Genomic DNA, 19,056 nt, shown 5'->3' with positions numbered 1-19,056 from the left:
TTGCCTAAGGAAGTTTTTGGAGGAAAAAAGATAATTGCTTCTATTAAAAGAATACTCGGAAAAGGGATATAAAAGCTGAAGAAAGGTATGGTGACACAATAGAGATCATTGAGTTGATGGAGCCCAAAAAGAAGTAAAGGGAAAAAATTAAATCATTTGCAGAAATGAAGACAGAATATGGGGCACTGAAAATAGGATTGATAAAAGTGAACATAAAACATAATAAAGAAAGTTTAAAGGGATTACAGAAAATGATAGACATAGGTAACGGGCAAAAGAGGAAAAGAAAGTAATAGAATAAAAATATATTAAAAACATAGTTTAAGAATAATCATTGAAATAAAATAAGATTAGAACCTTCAAATCGAAGTACATACTTTATATCAGGAAAAAAAATTGTCACACCACAATGCTCACCAAAACATATCTCAGAAATATTACAAGAATTCAGAAATAAAAAAATCCTTTGAATAGCCAGGCAAAAAGAACAATATACCTATAAAAAGCAAAGCTGCAAGCTAGAAGGCAGTAGAGAAATGTCTATAAAAAATGAGCATGACCTAAGAATTTCACCCTAGTCTAGATGACACAATCAAATAAGTAACTAATCAAAATTTTGAGAAGGAAAAGAAGATGGTAAATGATGTAAGTAGCTGATTTCAATATTTTTTACAGTCAAGGGGAATAATTCTCATTTGGAATTAGTAAATCACTTGGTACAAAAATAGGTATACTTAAAGTATGAATACCTTGTATATTTCACCATGTATATTCTTTTTTTTTTTAGGTTTTTATTTAAATTCCAGTATAGTTAACATACAGTGTAATATTAGTTTCAGGTGAACAATACAGTGACTCAACACTTCCATACAACATCCGGTGCTCATCACGGTGCATTCCTTAATCCCCAACATCTATTTAACCCATCTCCCCACCAATCTCCCCTCTGGTAACCATCAATTTTTTTCTCTAGAGTTGAGTCTGTTTCTTGGCTTTGCCTCTCTTTCTCTTTTTTTTCCCCTTTGCTCATTACTTTTGTTTTTTTTTAATTCCATACATGAGTGAAATCATTATAATGTATAGTCTTAATATATACTTACACACTAAGAAAAAAACATGTCTAATAAAATTGGGTGGTGGATAAAGGAAACAAGAAGGAAGAATAAACACACATATATAAATTCCATTCCTGTTCATGGGAAAGAGTCATTGTTATATATAAAGAAAATATGTTTTCCACTTTTGAAATATTAACTGCTATGGGAATTGACTTACTATCCCAAACAGCTAAAAAACTAGACAAAAGATTTGTTATAAATATATGGTAATTAGAAGCATGCGGTACTCTTCTAAGACTAGACAAACAAATCAATGGAACAGAATAAGACGCAGCAACAGACCTATGAATATTTGAACATTTAGTATATGACAGAGGTGGCCCAAATGATCACTGGGTAAAAAGAGACTTTTTTTTAAAGATTTTATTTATTTATTTGAGAGAGAGAGAGAAAGAGGGAGAGAGCACAAGCAGGAGGAGCAGCAGAGGGAAAGGGAGAAGCAGGCTCCCCACTGAGCAGGGAGCCCAATGCGGGGCTCAATCCCAGGACCCTGGGATCATAACCTGAGCCTAAGGCAGATGCTTAACCAACTGAGCCACCCAGGCATCACTAAAGAGAGACTTTTCAATAAATATCTCTAGGACAATTGAGTGTTATTATGGCAGAGGAAGGTGGGGAAAATGAAGAGAGAATGAAACTGGACCCTTCTCTCACACCTTGCGCAAAAATAAACTTCAGGGGCGCCTGGGTGGCACAGCGGTTGAGCGTCTGCCTTCGGCTCAGGGCGTGATCCCGGCGTTATGGGATCGAGCCCCACATCAGGCTCCTCTGCTGTGAGCCTGCTTCTTCCTCTCCCACTCCCCCTGCTTGTGTTCCCTCTCTCGCTGGCTGTCTCTATCTCTGTCAAATAAATAAATAAAATCTTTAAAAAAAAATAAAATAAAATAAACTTCAAAAAGCTAAAACCTAAATATAAACATAAAAACTATAATAATTTAGAAGACATTAATGGACATTAATTTAATGACCTTTAGGTAGTGAAGGTTTTACACTGAAGTTTACAAACAAGATACCAAAAGAAATAGTCATAAAGGAAACAGTGATAAATTCAATTTCTGTTTGGCAAGACACCATAAAAAAGTACAGGAAGACAAGCCATGGAGATAGAGAAATTTTTTTCAACACATGCAACTGACAAAGATGCAATTTATGAAACTTTATGAGAAATATTTAAAACTCAATAATAAAAAGGCAACAACTCAAAAGAAAAATGGAAAAAGTAATTAAATTTTTTTAAACAAAATTTTTTAAACGGTCAAGAAGCATATGAGTATTCACTCTCATCAATAATCAGAGAAATGCAAATTTATAAAAAAAAATTTTAATTAATTTATTTGAGAGAGAGAGTGTGTGTGTGCACATGTGCAGGGAGGGGAGGGGCAAATGGAGAGGGAGGAAGAGCAGAGCCCCATGCAGGGCTCCATCCCAAGACCCTGAGATCATGACCTGAGCTGAAACCAAAAGTCAGACCCTTAACCAACTCCACCACCTATGCGCCCCCAATGTTTAAAAAATTTTAAATATGTGGGGTGCCTGGGTGGTAGAGTCAGTTAAGCATTCAACTCTTGATTTTGGCTCAGGTCATGATCTCAAGGCCGTGGGATTGAGCCCCCGTTGGGCTCCATGCTCAGTAAGGGGTCTGCTTGAGATTCTCTCTCTCTCTCCCTGCCCCTCCTGCTTTTACTTGATCTCTCTCTCTCTCTTTCTCTTTCAAATAAATAAATAAATCTTTAAAAAAAATTTAAACACTGAATCCCAACTGATTGGCACAAATTTATAATCTTAACAATTTCAAATGCTGAAGAGGATATAAAACAATGAGACTACTCATTCCCTGCAAGTGTGAATGTGAATTAATACCAACCTTGGAATACTGGCATTATTGAGAAGTTTAAGGTATACATAACCCATGAACCAGAAAATTCTCTGGTATATACCCTAGAGAACCCCTTGTGGATGCACAACAGGAGACATGCACAGTAATACTGACACAGCTCTAAAGTGAAAGCAACTCAAATGTCCATCAAGGCAGACTAAATATTACATGATATATTCCTAAAATGGTATACTATACATTAGTGAAAATGAACAAGCTACAGTAGTCTGTAACAGAACAGAAAAATTTTGCAAGCAGCGTTGAGCAAAATAGGTAGGGCACAGGAAATATATGCAGTACAATTTAATTTATATAAATTTTTTAAATAGGCACAAATAATTATCAGTCTGGATGGTAAAACTAAAGAGAAAAGCATGGAAATTGGTATCACAAAACTAAAGCTGGTGGTTAACACTGATGAGTGAGTAAAACTGTTCCAGCTGGGAAGACACCAGGTCGGGGTGGGGGTAAATCCTTAGTGCTGACAATATTCATCACATCATACCAGTCTGTCATAGTGGTTTTTATTTGTGATATTTGATTGTGCTCTCTTGAGCCTGAGAACACTTACAGGGTGAGTGCAGACCCTCATATGTGCAGGCTGCACTCATTCACCAGACCGTCCTTCCTCTGCAAACACGAATGGGACAGAGGGTGTCTGCAGTCACTGGGCTGGAACCTGGGAGTGGGTGATCAAGACTCTATCCTGGGAGGAGGAGGACAGGTAGGGAGGCAGAAGGTGGGACCACTTGTGAATTAAGGTCCCAAGCTCCCCATTCTTATTCTCTTATTCTATCAGACTCACTTATAAACCACACATTTAAAGGCAAGTTACTGAGAAGTTCAAGAGGGCTACCACAGGGCATTAATCCCCAGAGCTGATCCCCTTCTGAGGGCAGAGTCCTGTGTGATTGCAGGGTCGAAAGCCCATGAAGCCAGCCCCTCACCATACACATATGTTTTCTGCACATCCCTGCATGTGTGTTGTACTGTGTATGTGTACATGTGAATGGAGGAAAGAAAAGAACAGATCATGCCTCTATTTCTTACTGCAAGTCCCTGAGCCATGTGTGAGGTCTGAGCAGAAGGGAAATGACAAGATCTGAAGTGATTATGCCATTAACTTTTTAAATTGTCTATCAGACTAAAGCTTATTTACCAAAACGTTCATATATCTGAATGTAGACCTGAGTGTTTAAAGGATGTTTTATAAATTAAATATTAAATATTTATAATTAAGATCATGGGCAATTAATTCCACAGCATGCTAAGCGATTTAACATAATTGTCCTTGGCTATAATCTTGATGCCAAGAACCTTCTACTCTGATTCTAGTTTCTTTCCATCCACTCATTTTAACTGAAAAAATGTAACGTTTGGTGGGGTAATTTATAAGATCTAATGAAAGTGGATACAAATAGATTATGTCTTCTAATGTATGATAATTCAGACTTCCAAAGGGAAATGGGATGGAAGGAAACCAAGTAGGTGCTCTACCTCTGTTACCCTCATTTAATTCTCTCACAAGAATACTGAAAGGCACACACAAATATCTCATTTCTACAAAGGAACACTGAGGCTGGGAAGGGTAAATATCCTTACCAAGATCATCCATCTAGTAAGTGGATACATACAGTCTGATCAGACTACAAACCTCTATAATCTTTCTTTGCTACCTTTTTCTCCTCTTTTCTTTGAATATTTACTGTCCATTTACTGTGTGCCAAAGCATGTGGGATCGATGTCCACTGGAGCCCAAAATCCAAGGCTGTGTTTTCAGTGTGGTAATGTGTGGCTATGAGCGCTTGAATTGTGGCTAGAATGAACAGAGTTGTGCTATATGTTAAATCATACACCGGATTTCAAAGACAGTAAGAAAAAAAGGAGCGTAAAATAGGATACTAATAAGTCTTCATATTGACTACATATAAATGATAAATTTTATATATATTAGGTTGAATTAAAGGTGTTTAAAATTTATTTCATCTCTTTCTCTTTTTTAATGTGGCTACTAGAAAATTTAAATTATAAGGATGTCTCACATTTTATTTCTATTGTACATCATTGGTCTAAAGATGCCCTTTCAATCTTGCTTCAAGATATATAAATGAATTACCTACTTGCAATTATTAAATGCTATATTTCAAGATTAATTTGAATAAAAAATATCTGTAATCCACTATGGAATGTATCTTCCTGCCACCATCAATATTTATAGACAATATATTTAATCTCTTGAAATTTCAGAAATTAGCTTACCTAAAATTAACTAACCCCTATTGGTTTTCCTTTTCCTGACAGAGCATACAATGAACAGAGAGAGATACCTGGATTCAAGACACATGTATTCTTATAATGGAATGAAAAGAGCTTTTTCACATTCCTCAAGTATCTCTTAGAGATTTGTTGAACATTTTTAATATCATAGTATGCATTTCTCCCAGCATGAAAATTTTTTATTATTTAGAATTTGGTACATTAAAAATACTTTTACATTTTCCTAAAGAAGATGAGGCAAGGTGCGTTTTCAGACAATAAAACACTTGTATTTTTATGAAATGTCTATTAACGTAAGCAGTGGGGAATAATGTAAGAAAGTTATCTTTCCTAATACATTGTTACATACTGAAACAGCAATACAAACTAATTTATAATTCAACATAAAGGCTAATACTCTAAAATTGTACATGATGTAGCAACATTATTGATAAACTTGTAAGACTGATTGAAAATGTATTTCTAAAAATCCTCTCAAAAATCACACAAATTTACAGACCCTTTAGTTCATAACATTGGATGTACTAGAAAATACTCATTTTATAAGCCCATCCTATATTGAACCACTGTTTTATCATAAATAATAGCCTTAAAATATCCCAATGTTATGGGAACCTGGCTGGCTCACACAGTGGAGCATGAGACTCTTGATCCCAGGGTCATGAGTTCAAGCCCCATGTTGTGTGTAAAGTTTACTTTAAAAAAAGAAAAGATATTGAAGAAATTATCCCAATTTTACATTTAAAGAGCAAAATATTCATAGATACATATAAGGCTATATGGATATATATAAAGCAATACAATAAAATGGAATAAGAACTGGAAATCAGAAGCCTGATACTTTTGAGATTTGAGCTACTTGCAAACCTTTTAATATTTAGTTTCTTTATCTGAACAATGGGAAAAGTTAGATCAGCTATGCCTGAATATCCCATGAGAATCAAGGACACAACATGTGAAAAGAAACTTATTACCAGTAAAGAGTGATACAAATTATATTATTATTATATTAAGAACAAACTTATTCTGTTATTTTATTACAAACATCTAGCCTTAATTTGATATTTTTAGTAGCCATTCAGGCAAGAAATAAAGTAATAAAAATATGTTAAATATCTTCAGTTTCAGCTTTTTCAAATCATTTTTGGAATCGCCTAGGTAATAACTGACATTGCATCAATAAATGAGAATACTTATGAGAAGGTACTTGATGATTACAGTAGAATTGGGGGAGATAGGTTACCACAGAATCAAAAAGACAAGTAGCAACGGTCTAAATGTACACAAGGCAAGCATCATCTCCCTCCCACTCCACCCGTTATAATATAGTGGATTCCTGAATAAAACTAAATCTATTTAGAACACTTAGAACTTATTATTTTGGGGCAAACAAGCATCTTATGAAAGATGGCAAAAAGGGAATCAAGAAGAAAGTGATTGATCCATTTTCTAAGAAAGACTGGTATGGTGGAAAAGCACCAGCTATGTTTAATACAAGAAATATTGGAAAAACACTAATCACATGAACTCAAGGAACCCAAATCACATCTGATGGCCTCAGGGGTCATGTCTTTGAAGTAAGCCTTGCTGATCTGTGGAATGATGAAGTTGCATTTAGAAAATTCAAGCTCATTACTGAGGATGTTCAGGGCAAAAACTATCTGACTGACCATGGCATGGATCTTACCTGTGACAAAATGTGCTCCATGATCAGAACATGGCAGACCATGACTGAAGTTCACGTTGATGTCAAGACCACTGATGGTTATTTGCCTCATCTGTTTTGTGTTGGTTTTACCAAAAACAACCAACAATCAGATTCAGAAGACCTTTTACACTCAGCACCAACAGGACCTTCAGAAAAAGATGATGGAAATCCATGACCTAAGAGGTGCAGACAAATGACTTGAAAGAAATGGTCAATAAATTGATTCCAGACAGCACCGGAAAGGACATAGAAAAGACTTGTCATTCTATTTATCCACTCCAGGATGTCAGAAAAGTAAAAATGCTCAAGAAGCCCAAGTTTGAATTGGGAAAGCTCACGGAGTATTACACTGCAGGTAGTAATTCTGGAAAAGTTACTGCAGGTGAGAACATACTAAAGCTGAATGAGCTGATGGATACGAGCCACCAGTCCAAGAATCTATTTAAAACTCAGACATTTCATGGTGAAAAAAAATCTTATTTGTGATGTCGAAAAAAAAAAAAGAATGTATTATTTTTAAAAATCTACTTTGCACTTCTACAATGAGTTGAAAATGCCTCTCAAATCCCCTCCCGTCCTAATTTCAGCTGGCTTTGCATAGTATCAGAAGGCGGGAACAAAGAACATGGCTTTTCCTCCTCTGATAAAGTGAGTGTTATGGACTGAACTGTGTTCCCCCCAGATTCATATGTTGAAGCTCTTACGCCCCAGGGTGATAGTATTTGGAGATGGTGCCTTTGGCAATTAGGTTTAGATGAGGTCACAAGGGTGGGGCCCTCATGATGAGATTAGTGCCCCTGTAAGACTGACCACAGAGCTCTCTCTCTCTGAATGTGTGCTCTCAGAAGAGGTCGTATGACAAAACAGACAAAAGGCAGCTGTCTGCAAGCCAGGAAGAGAGCTCACATCAGAACCCAAACATTCAGGCACCCTGATCTCAGGCTTTCAGCCTCCAGAATTGTGAGAAAATACTTCTGCTGGTTTAGCCATTCAATCTATGGTATTTTGTTACAGCAACCCAAGCTACCTTGCACCTGAATAACCTCCGATGGGGTAGGCAAGTGATGAAGCTCAGGAGAGTTTGCTGCACTGGTACATGGGGGGAATTCCCTTATAACTGTTGAGAGAAAATGAAATGTATGCTTATGTCCAATTAATGAAAGAAAACTATTATATTAGACTTAACTAGAAAAAAATTTTAAAGTATTGCCACTAGGTTTTAAAAAGATGCAAAGGAACAGAATTGGAAGGAAATAAACCAAGTTGTTAAGCATGGCTGTGAGAGGGTAGTGGCATTAATGGACAAGATTTTTCTTTTTTTTTTTCCAAATTGTTGTTTAATATGGTTGTATGTATTTTTATAATAGAAAAAAAATGAAACCTAACATTTGGCTAGTGATCTCAATACAATATGAGTCTAACGGCAAGGGTTTTGTTTATTTTAAGCTATCCTCACGGGGAACAAAAGCTATTTATAAAGCATTTTTTGAGTTCCCAAATGTCTACCAGTCTATTGGCTCTTTTTAAAGGGGAAGTGCTGTCCTCCTAAAACTCATCCCTTTTATTGAAAGAAGATTCTGTCACAGTAATTATAATATGTCACAGTAATATGTAACATACTAAGAAAATGTTCATTGTGGGACACCTGGATGGCACAGTCGGTTAAGTGTCTTCCTCTGGCTCAGGTCATGATCCTAGGGTCCTGGGATCAAGTCCTGCATCAGGCTCCTTGCTCAGCAGGGGGCCTGCTTCTCCCTTTGCCTGTCACATCCCCTGCCTATGCTCTCTCTCTTTCTGACAAATAAATACATAAAATCTTTTAAAAAAAAAGTTCATTGTAATGAGTAAATGCTGAAGGAAAATCAAAAAATAAATATTAAGGTCTCAAAGAAAGTGCTCACTCAGAGCTGACCAACATGAAGAGCAGGAAAATATAATGATTAATGGAAATTAATGCAATAGAAAGGAATGCACTATAAAGAAAATCAAGAAAGCTAAAAGTTGTTTCTTTTAAAAAAAAACAATAAAGTTGATGGACCTTCAGCACAAATGATCCAAGAGAAAAAGGAAGGAAAGGTGGAAGAGAGAGAAAACCTAAATAATTAATATAGAAAATTAAAAAGGAGACATCAGTATAAATGTTATTTTGGACAACTTTATGGCAATACTTTTGAGAATTCAGACATATTTCTTTAAACATAACTTACAAAAATTGACAGAAGATGAAAATAGTTTCATCAGTCCTAATTTTATTAGAGACATTTCATCTGTGATTTTAAAATTCCATATAAAGAATGGTGGTATCAAAACTGATTTCCCCCCAACATTTAAGAAAAAAATAGCACAATCTTATACAAATTCTTCAAGACAAACAAACAAACAGGGAATCGTTTCCAACCTATTGTATAATGTCATTACCTCAATGCCAAATCCTGACAAGAACATTATAAACAAGGAAAATTATAGGTCAAGTCTCTTTTCAATGTAAGTTTAAAAATCCTCAACAGAATATCAGCAAATTAAATTCAAGTTAGGTTTATTCCAAGGTTGAAGAATACCTTAACATCTGAAAATCAATGAACATAATTCATAACATTAAGAGAACAAAGGAGAGAAATCATATAATCATTTTAAGAAACAAAAATAAAATCATCTGATAAAATTCAACATTGACTCATGATAAAACCTCTTAGCTAAGCAGGAACTTTTAAAAATAATATGGAGAGGCTTTAACAAATACTATACATTATACTTAATGCTAATATATATAATTCCTTCTGAGATAGGAAAAGAGATAAGAAAGCTGCTCACCATTTCTGTGTTACATTGTGCAGGGTGGGGGTTAACAAACACAATAAGGTAAGAAAAAGAAAAGGTCTAAAACAGGAAGAAAAGAACAAAAAACTGTCATCATTCATGGACAACATGATTGTATATTTAGAAAATCTAGAAGGATCAACAGATAAACCAGATAAACTACTAATTTGTATGCTAATTTATAGTTATACTAATTTGTAAAGTGCATAAGATATAAGGTCCATGTAAAAAAGATAACAGTATTTCCATATTGCAGAAAAGGGGGTAGGGGCTGAAACAAAATTTAAAACAGCATTTAAAATAGCACCAAAAACATCAAATGTATAGAATAAATCTAAAAAAATGCAGAAAACTATAAAATACTATCGAGACTTTAAAAAGGCCTATATAAAAGGATATATCATGTCCACCCATATTCTATTCTGAAAAATTAGAAGTTTCTTTCAACTCTTGATCTACCTGGAGGCAGGTAAATCTAAACAAACATCATCTTTACAAAATAATAACAATTATGGCATGGCCTATGAGATTAAAGTTAAAAAAAGACAAAATTGAAATAATGGATAATGATAGAAAAAAATTCAGAATAGAGAAAAAACAAACTAGCAAGTACTTCATAATCACTATATTGTCCCAAAGGTAACATTTGTGTTAAATTTTACTATATTTAAATCGATACTATTTGTTTATCAAAGATGCCTTAAAGAAAGTGAAAAGACTAGCCACAGTATAACTAACAAAGGATTAGTATCAAAAATTTAATAGAACTCCTCCAAATCTAGGACTCTAGGGTGGAAGCAAAGAGATAGGATTTGGGAAGGGCACATGAGTAGATTCAGTTGATACCAATATTATTAAAAAAAAGAAAAGAAAAGTGGGCAATCCATGAACAAGTGATGATAATGCATCATGAAAAACAGGAATTTTATTAATCTAATTCTGGATTCCTGAAGTCTAATATATATATATATAGAGAGAGAGAGAGAGAGAGAGAGAGAGAGGAAAAAGGAGAGAAGTGATACCAATGTTTTGTTGTTTGTTTTAACTAGGAAAGTTTAAGCTACCACGAATAGGTATGAGCCCTAAAAACAAACTATTCTAAATAATATTAAACCCTTATGGAATCAGACTTTCTTATATTTTCTGGTTTTATTATTTTTATGCTTTCCTGCCAGTTCAGCCAGGTTTTTAATCCTATCATTTAATATTTAACTAGCATTTTTAAGTGTTCTGTACCCAGAAATCTTTCTCTGCACTGTTGTTCACCATATTCTCAGAAACACACATACACACAGAGCTGTATTTTTTTCAGCTATATTTTTTATTCAGAATGAAAACAACATATTTGAGCTCCAAGGGTGAAAATATTTATTCTAATGAATTAGATCAATTCTTCATTAAATGGAAAAAAATAAACATGAAAATTGGTACCACTCTTTTAGAAAATAAAATAGTATCTTCACTCACCCAAAAAAATATGTGAGCACTTCCTATACGCCAAGAATGATTCTGGATCCAAGGGATTTAGTAGTGAACGAATCAGTCAAAACTATCTGCCTTCATGGAGTGTACGTTCTAGCAGGAGGAGGCAGACAAAATCAGATAAATGAAAGAAGCAACAGTCCTGAGACCTCAAGTGTTAGAGATCAAAGCAAAGCAGGAGCGGTAAACTACAGGCTAGCAGATAGGGCTGCTGCTATACTAAGTTGGCAGGGAATGGCCTCACTGATAAGGAGGCATTTGGACAAAAACCCAAAAGTGGTCAAGGAGTGACTCTTGTGACATCTAAGGGAAGGAGCTTTCTAGGCAGAGAACAACACCTACAAATTTCCTGCATTAGACACATTAGATTTGAAGTGCCTATTAAAAAATCAAGTAGAAATGCTGATTAAGCAGTTGAATGTGAGCTGGAGTTCAGGAAAATAAACAGGCTTGAGATATATTTGAAGTCATCAGCTTATAAATGATATTTAAAGCCACAGACTGGATGAAATTACCAAGGGAATGAGTATATCTAGAGAAGAAATTCAAAAGTTTTCGGCCAGGCCTCTATGAGCACTGGGGGCCCCAAGACTCTTAGTGGGAGCTAAAAATATTGTTAAGAGTTTAACAGGTGATATGGTTGGACTGTAGTGCTCTTCAAGGCCAGGTTTTGGAAATACTTCTAAGGTATAACTATTGGAGAATATGTGTAGTATGATGGAAGGTAAATCATTGAAGAAAAAGAGCTCAAGGAATGGAGAAGCCAATGAATCAGAGGGCTTATTTACTTGGACACTGAAATCACAGTTCTTATAAGACTAGCACTAGAGAAAGTCACAAAGACCCAGGGGCTAATTCCTTAAGATATGAGAGAATGGATACAAATCAATAGAATACTATAAGAAGAAGAGATAATGGAAGATATCCTTTGATGACGCGGGATTCAAAGCTGGATGTGTTAGAGAAGAGAAAGGGAGAACTGTCTGGAAACGATGTGAGGAATAAGGAGGTCACTTCCCCATCTCCAATCCCAAATGGGTGAGGCATGAGAGAGGAGACCATCACCACTTGAGAGAGCAGCAGGGGAAGAAATGTCCTCAGGGCTCGAGACAAAGCACAGATTTCATAAGTCCAAGAGGTGAAGGGAACACTTAGCAGAGGGTAAAGATTTAGGGGTTTTGCTGGTTACTGGCTATGAGTTCAGGGAGAATAGTAAACATGTTTCAAGAGCAAAAAGGGTAAGGGATGAGGTCACAAAAAAAGGCATACAGATTTACAGAGAGAGATTTCCTTGGTCAATGATTTTGGAGAGAGACTTTAATACCTGAGAAGCAGCCATACAAGAAAAGGAAATTTTCTAACGTTTCATTCCTTTCATTGAAGGCAGTTCCGTTCTTTCCTCAAAGATCACAAATGATGAAACGGAAGCCCAGAGAATTGAAGGGATTCACACCAAGCCACATAACTGAGTTGGGTCTCATATAGAACAAGGTGGGCTTCTTGGACACATTTCCCTTCTTCCCAGAACTTTATACTGAAAAATCCTATTAAAGAGTTCCTACCATGGGCCTATTCCCTTAGAATCATAAAAATGGAGAAAAAGCTTTGAAATTACTGGTGAAAGGGGTCCCTGAGGAATATGTTTCAGTGTGACCTACCACATTTATTGAAATAGCAGAGTAAACAGGCAGATTCAAGGTCTAGAACAGGATGCCAACAATGACAATGACAAAAATAGGTGAATCCAGGAAAGGCCACATTGATTGTGTTTATATAATAACAACAAACCTCACTTCCTGAGTTCTATGCCATGATAGTGTAAGTTACTGTGGTACAGAGGTGTGTCTTGTGCTTCTAGTAATACATCCTTTAGGATAGGGTCAAAGCGAGGTCACTGAAGTGTACAATGTTTTACTATTGACATCTAGGGAATTGTAGCTAATAGTCAAAGCTCAATTTTCTAAGCACCAGGATGTACGTTATACACTTTACAAACATCATCTAAAAACTTTGAGTGGTACTGTGATTATTCCCCCCATTTAATCAATGAGGAAACTGAGTCATGGAGTGATTAACTTAACTTGAATGAGGTTTCCAGAGACAGAATTCTAACCTCATTAGAGTGACGAGAATAACGTCAGTGCCCACACTACTGTGCTATATAGGAGTCCCCCTTATCCGCACTTTCACTTTCTGTGGTATCATGATGCCTACATCATTCGCCTCACTGCCTCGCATCAGTAGGCATTTTATCATCTCACATCATCACAGGAGAAAGGTGAGTACAGTATAATAAGATATTTTGAGACAGAGAGAGACCACATTCACATTTGTATTACAGTATATTGTTACAATTGTTCTGTTATTATTAGTTGCTAATCTCTTATTGTGCCTAATGTATAAATTAAACTTTACCATAGGAATGTATGTATAGGAAAACACACAATATATATAGGATTCAGTACTGTCTGCAGTTTCAGGCATCCACTGGGGGTCTTGGAACATCTTGACCTGCAGATAAAGGAGACTACCGTACCACTTTAAAAGTCAAGGCTTCAAGTAGTATAAAGGATATACGTTTATATGTAATAAAACATAATTATTATATACCATATATAATAATATATATAGGTCAAATGAATAGAAATCATGACTTTGTCTTAACTCCCATGTTCTAATTTCCTTTCCTTTTTCCTTCAATAAGAATTATTTATTTATTCTAAAAAAAGAATTGGGCAATTTTAATTTAAAAGCCCAGTAAATTACCATACACCCCTGAGAAAACCACAAGATCTGCATTCTCTCACAATTTAAGCTACATTCTCTTATCAAATAGACCTCAGTGACTGTTTCAGACGTCCAGTGAAACTGTAGCTTACTAAACAGTGTTAATAATGGTGTGGAGAAAAACTTTCGTTGCATAAATTTGTAGACTCAAGCCATAAAATGAACTAAAAAATTAACACGAATTCTAAAACGATTCATAAAGTATTCATTATTTTTCACCCAAGACACAAAGCCAGGACCACACCTAGGTTATTCAAAAAGAAAATCAACATTTTTCATATTTCTCTAATAACTCACATAAAGTAAGTTGCTGGCCACAAGACTTCAGATATTTCTGCTCTCATTAAAAAAATGTTGCTATTATAAAAGAGTGGTTTGGCTGAAAACAAAGCAAAATAAAACAATACTTCATACACAACAAAGCAATGATGAAATTCCCATTCTTATTTGACTAAAAGTACATTTCATTTTAAGGAAAAAAGAACAGCTACCCTATAGCATTTGGAAATAATATTTTTATTCAAATTTTTTACATTTTCAGCATGTTCAACTTTCCAACTCCCCGTGAAGTTATATGAGTATTGAGAGACTTATATCATAAAACTAATAATCTGCCCAACAATTTGGTTTTAAAGCATATAAGTAAATGCATAACATTTTACTTATTTTTTTTAAGATTTTATTTATTTATTTGACACAGAGACAGCCAGTGAGAGAGAGACAAGCAGGGGGAGTGGGAGAGGAAGAAGCAGGCTCATAGCAGAGGAGCCTGATGTGGGGCTCCATCCCAGAACGCCGGGATCACGCCCTGAACCGAAGGCAGATGCTTAACGACTGAGCCTCCCAGGCGTCCCATTATTTACTTATTTTTATGGTATCTCTGTGGCCTATACATAATCAGAGTAAACCAGAATTGTAAAAAAAAAAAAAAAAAAAAAAAAAGTGTGTCCAGTGCCATTCTTTGCATGTTTACATGCATTGTTGTTTTTGTATTTTACTTCCCAAATTCAGTTTTCTTTTAGCAGTTATCAAACTTTAGCCTACTATGCACAAACAGACATAAAGATACATAGAAATATATTCCATTTGGGTGCCTTCTTTTCATTTGGCTCCATTCATTCATTCATTCATTCAACAAATGTTTATTGATGCCTAATATGTGCCTGTCACTGTGATAAGTACAAGCAGTCTTTAGTTTCTATGAAGCTACAGCTCTATTAGTAAATACTTCAGACATTTATTTTTGCATGGACAGAACCTTTAGCAAACCTCAGAACACATCCTATCGGTGACTGTCCCATTCCACTGGCCTTCAACTCACAATTTCACAATAATCTGCCACTAGTAACTGACATTCTCTCAACGAATGTTTTAGAAAGATTTTCTGTCTTTTCTTCAGCATTAAACAAACAGCGGTCAAGCCTCTATACGGTAAACTCCATGTATATGGAGAAAGACTTAAATTTCTATATTCAGAGTAAAGCCATGAGAATTACTGAACCCGTCAATGAGCTAAGAGGCAGCTCTGTGAGGGTGCCTCTAAATAAATGTGATTTATCTAAGCTTGATGGTATTTGAAAAGAGAGGCTTTTATCAACACTTAGTACGATTCTGAATAAACTCTAAATGTCACAGAACTTTCACTTATGAGGTAGCTTACCGCTGCAAACCTCAGCTTTCAGGGTTATCAGATTTCAAGATTATTATCCATTCAACTATTTCACCCATTAGATCCTATGCTTTATGAAGAATTTTTGACAGCATTTACTTCTTCATCTACATATTCAATTCTAGACTCAATTGAGACCCACCCATTATTTATACTACCTGGGGCCTCAAACTGTCTGATTAAGCCTTAAAAGAATTTAAGCTATGGATCAATTCAACATTCAAAAATTTTGAACATTTATATGTGTTCGAGATTCTGACATTATATTCACAATATTAAAAGTTTGGGTGAATATTGGTTGGATTAATGAAAATGTGTTACTTGAGCCTCCATCTGATGCTTGAATTCCTTTTATAGTAATCCAAACAGAGAAACTCTGGTAAAATTGTAGTTGGATAAAGGGAATTTTATGTGAGCGCCTAAAGAACCCAAGGAGGAGTTTCTCCTGCAAATTTTCAAAAAATTTTTCCAAAATCAGTCAAAGTCCCACCCTACCAGAAGAGTTTTTTCTTAATGACAGCCTAAAGCTCAAGAACATGAGTAACAAGCTAAAAAGAGGAAAACTACAAAATAGTTTCTTTGCATCAATAGCCCCCTAGGTCTTCAAGTAACTCACCAAGTTCCAAAGAGTTTCTCAATCACACTTCAGGGACTTAAGAGAATTATCTATATTTTCTTTTGAAGAATTATGTATTTTTTAAACAACAATAACTCAACTATAGAAAGAATTATAAATTCTTATAATTTTAAAAGTCTCTCCTAAATCTCCTATAATTTCCTAAAGCCTTTAAAATATTCACACACATTAAAAACATCCACTCTCTCAAGTTCAAATAAAAGAGCTGAAAATGAGTTATTAGTAGTTGTTTCTGGAATCTCTTTATCTTTTGACACAGTAGTGAAGGGAAAGGACTAGCTGTTTGACACTGCGTTTTAAACGAATGCAAAAATAATGAAAATCACTGCGTTGCTATTAACACTTAATGCAATGAGACTCACCATGTTCTTTCAGAAGCCCCAGGGAAGAGGAGGTCATGGGTTGTAAGGGCAAGCCGAGGTTGATGATGGGGGTGGCAAAAGGTGAGACCAACAATCTGTTTCCAAAACAGAAAGTTAGAGCTTTAAGTGATTTATAGTCCCTATTTTGTAACACAGACTTTCTAGACCAATATTATAGGATTAGATGCTAATCACAGAGAGAAAACCACTTGTCTCCTACCAATAGAAACTAAACATGTTGTACCCTCAGTGCTCTGCAGAGTAAGAGGCATGCAGTAAGTCCTCTATAAACATTATTGAAAATATATGTATTTATATATCGTTAAATTACATAACAAATATATAATATTTATTGAATGAAGACAAAATAATACCAAATTTTGCTGGCTCTGAGGATGGATAACAAATAGGAACATTTGCTTTCTAAATGAAAACAAAAATCAGAAAAATGAACAAGCATCATATCTATTTATTCTCTATTTTGCAAGATTTTAAGTAACATGTTTTCCTATTGTGACTTGGCAAGCTTCAACCAAGTCAGCTGAATCAAAAACTATGCGCCACGTAGAAATTTTAGAAAATGTATGTAAGCAAAAGGAAGGAAATAAAAATTACCTCTAATTCACCACCCTAATATCTTAGTCATAATTGTAAAGCCTTAAATGCTTCCTAGGAGCCAGGCACTATTCTAAGCCCCGTCGGTGTCTTACTACCTTTAACCCTTACAACAAGACTCTGAGTTTTTACTTTATTACACTCATTTTATAAATGAAGACACTAAGACATTTAGGGATTAAGTAGTATATGGTTCAAATTATCCCAGCTAGAAATGGGTGGAGCCAGGATTTGAATCCAGGAAGTAGGACCTCAAGAACTAAACTCGTTATTACTATTTTATACTAACTCCATTTGTCATAATTAACATGTGTGATATATTTCATACCTTCTCTGTTTATGTGCACATAAAGTGTACATGAACTTTTTAGCTTATTTTTTGCACTTAATATCGTGAATATCTTTATTTGTAAATGTACAAAGATGTACATTGCCATTTTTACCCATTACAAAGCATTTCGCTGTATGGATTTAACATACTGATGGTTTGTTTACCAATGTTCTTTTGCTGGCTATCTGGGTTGCTTCTACTTTTTTGGTATTTATAAACAAGGATGAAAATCTATGAATATTCATGTTTTTGAACCTGTCCAATTCTTTTTTATTATAAATGCCTAGAAATGGAATTGCTAATTCAAATGTTATATAAATGTTACAGTAATTTTTAGGATTTTAAAACATTCCGTTCATCAAAAAACTAGAGTCTATGAGGGAAGAGTCTGTGACTGTTCTGTTCAGAGTTTTACATTCAGCATAGAGTAGACACTCTATAAATAGTAAATAATGACTGATTTATAAGATCCATTACCAGTCTAGCTGTTACTCATGTGGTCACATCCATGCAGTTGGCCAAAGAACTGAGGTATGGCTAGTATGACAAAATCATATTGTCAAGGGAAAATATGTAAGGCTTGAGTATACAATCTGCTTTGCAAAACTCCATTTCAAATTCTAGAATTTATTTGTATGTCACCAAGAATGAGTCCATGATATACTGATCAATCAGTTTTCTTTGCTCTCTTCCATCTCGCCCATGGTTAAATATTTAAGTCTCCAAATTGGGACTATTAATTGCATTGTTCAATGATTCCTATTAATGAAAGATTTTAATAGAAGTAGACCACAATTCATCCCCTAAGCAAAATACTTTACGAACATTTAGGTGAAATGGCAGGGTCATTTCAACATAAATGTGAAATGCGATGAGAACTTCTATCATTATTTTATAATCTCCTCATTTTATTATTAAATTGATCAGAATAGCCTAAATACAAATTGTCATGTAATGCATAAGAAACTCCCAATAATCACAAAACTAGGGGAAGAAGTCCAGGCTCACTTGCTTGAATTACAGAACACATTTACAGAAATGCAGTTGTCATACCTTCAAATACCAAATATTATAAACTAAAGAAATAGCTCTAATAAATAAGTGCATAGTAAATTAATTTCCTTGATGGAAAATTAACATTCAGAATGCACTCACATTTATCATTATTGTCATAAAAAAGTATGTTAATGTACGGTAATCTTTGAAGTTAGAATTCAAAGGTACATTGAAGAACTTCACGTATTTAAGCTTAAATTTGAAAATGCAGAACTGGTCAATTTTATTTTTCCTCCACAAATCAAACATAGAGAAGTCTGGGAAAAGGAAATCATACATTTATAAGATCATATTTCTTCATGCATTATCCAAGGAAAATGT

The 19,056-nt window shown here is 34.8% G+C and overlaps 1 protein-coding gene and 1 pseudogene across 1 annotated transcript in view; one reads left to right on the top strand and one right to left on the bottom strand.

The window, feature by feature from the left end:
- The window catches only part of IQCM (IQ motif containing M), a 452,018-nt gene that overhangs the window by 303,575 nt on the left and 129,387 nt on the right, over positions 1-19,056 (bottom strand). The window contains 1 exon segment of the mRNA XM_034661734.1: positions 16,734-16,828. Within this exon segment, the coding sequence (XP_034517625.1) occupies positions 16,734-16,828 (95 nt within the window).
- Positions 6,666-7,425, top strand: LOC100469638 (annotated as a pseudogene).

This window comes from Ailuropoda melanoleuca, chromosome 5, assembly GCF_002007445.2.
Source record: "Ailuropoda melanoleuca isolate Jingjing chromosome 5, ASM200744v2, whole genome shotgun sequence".
In the NCBI taxonomy this organism is placed as follows: Eukaryota; Metazoa; Chordata; class Mammalia; order Carnivora; family Ursidae; genus Ailuropoda; species Ailuropoda melanoleuca.
The sequence above is the reverse complement of the archived record's forward strand: the minus strand, read 5'-3'. Positions and strand labels throughout refer to the sequence as shown.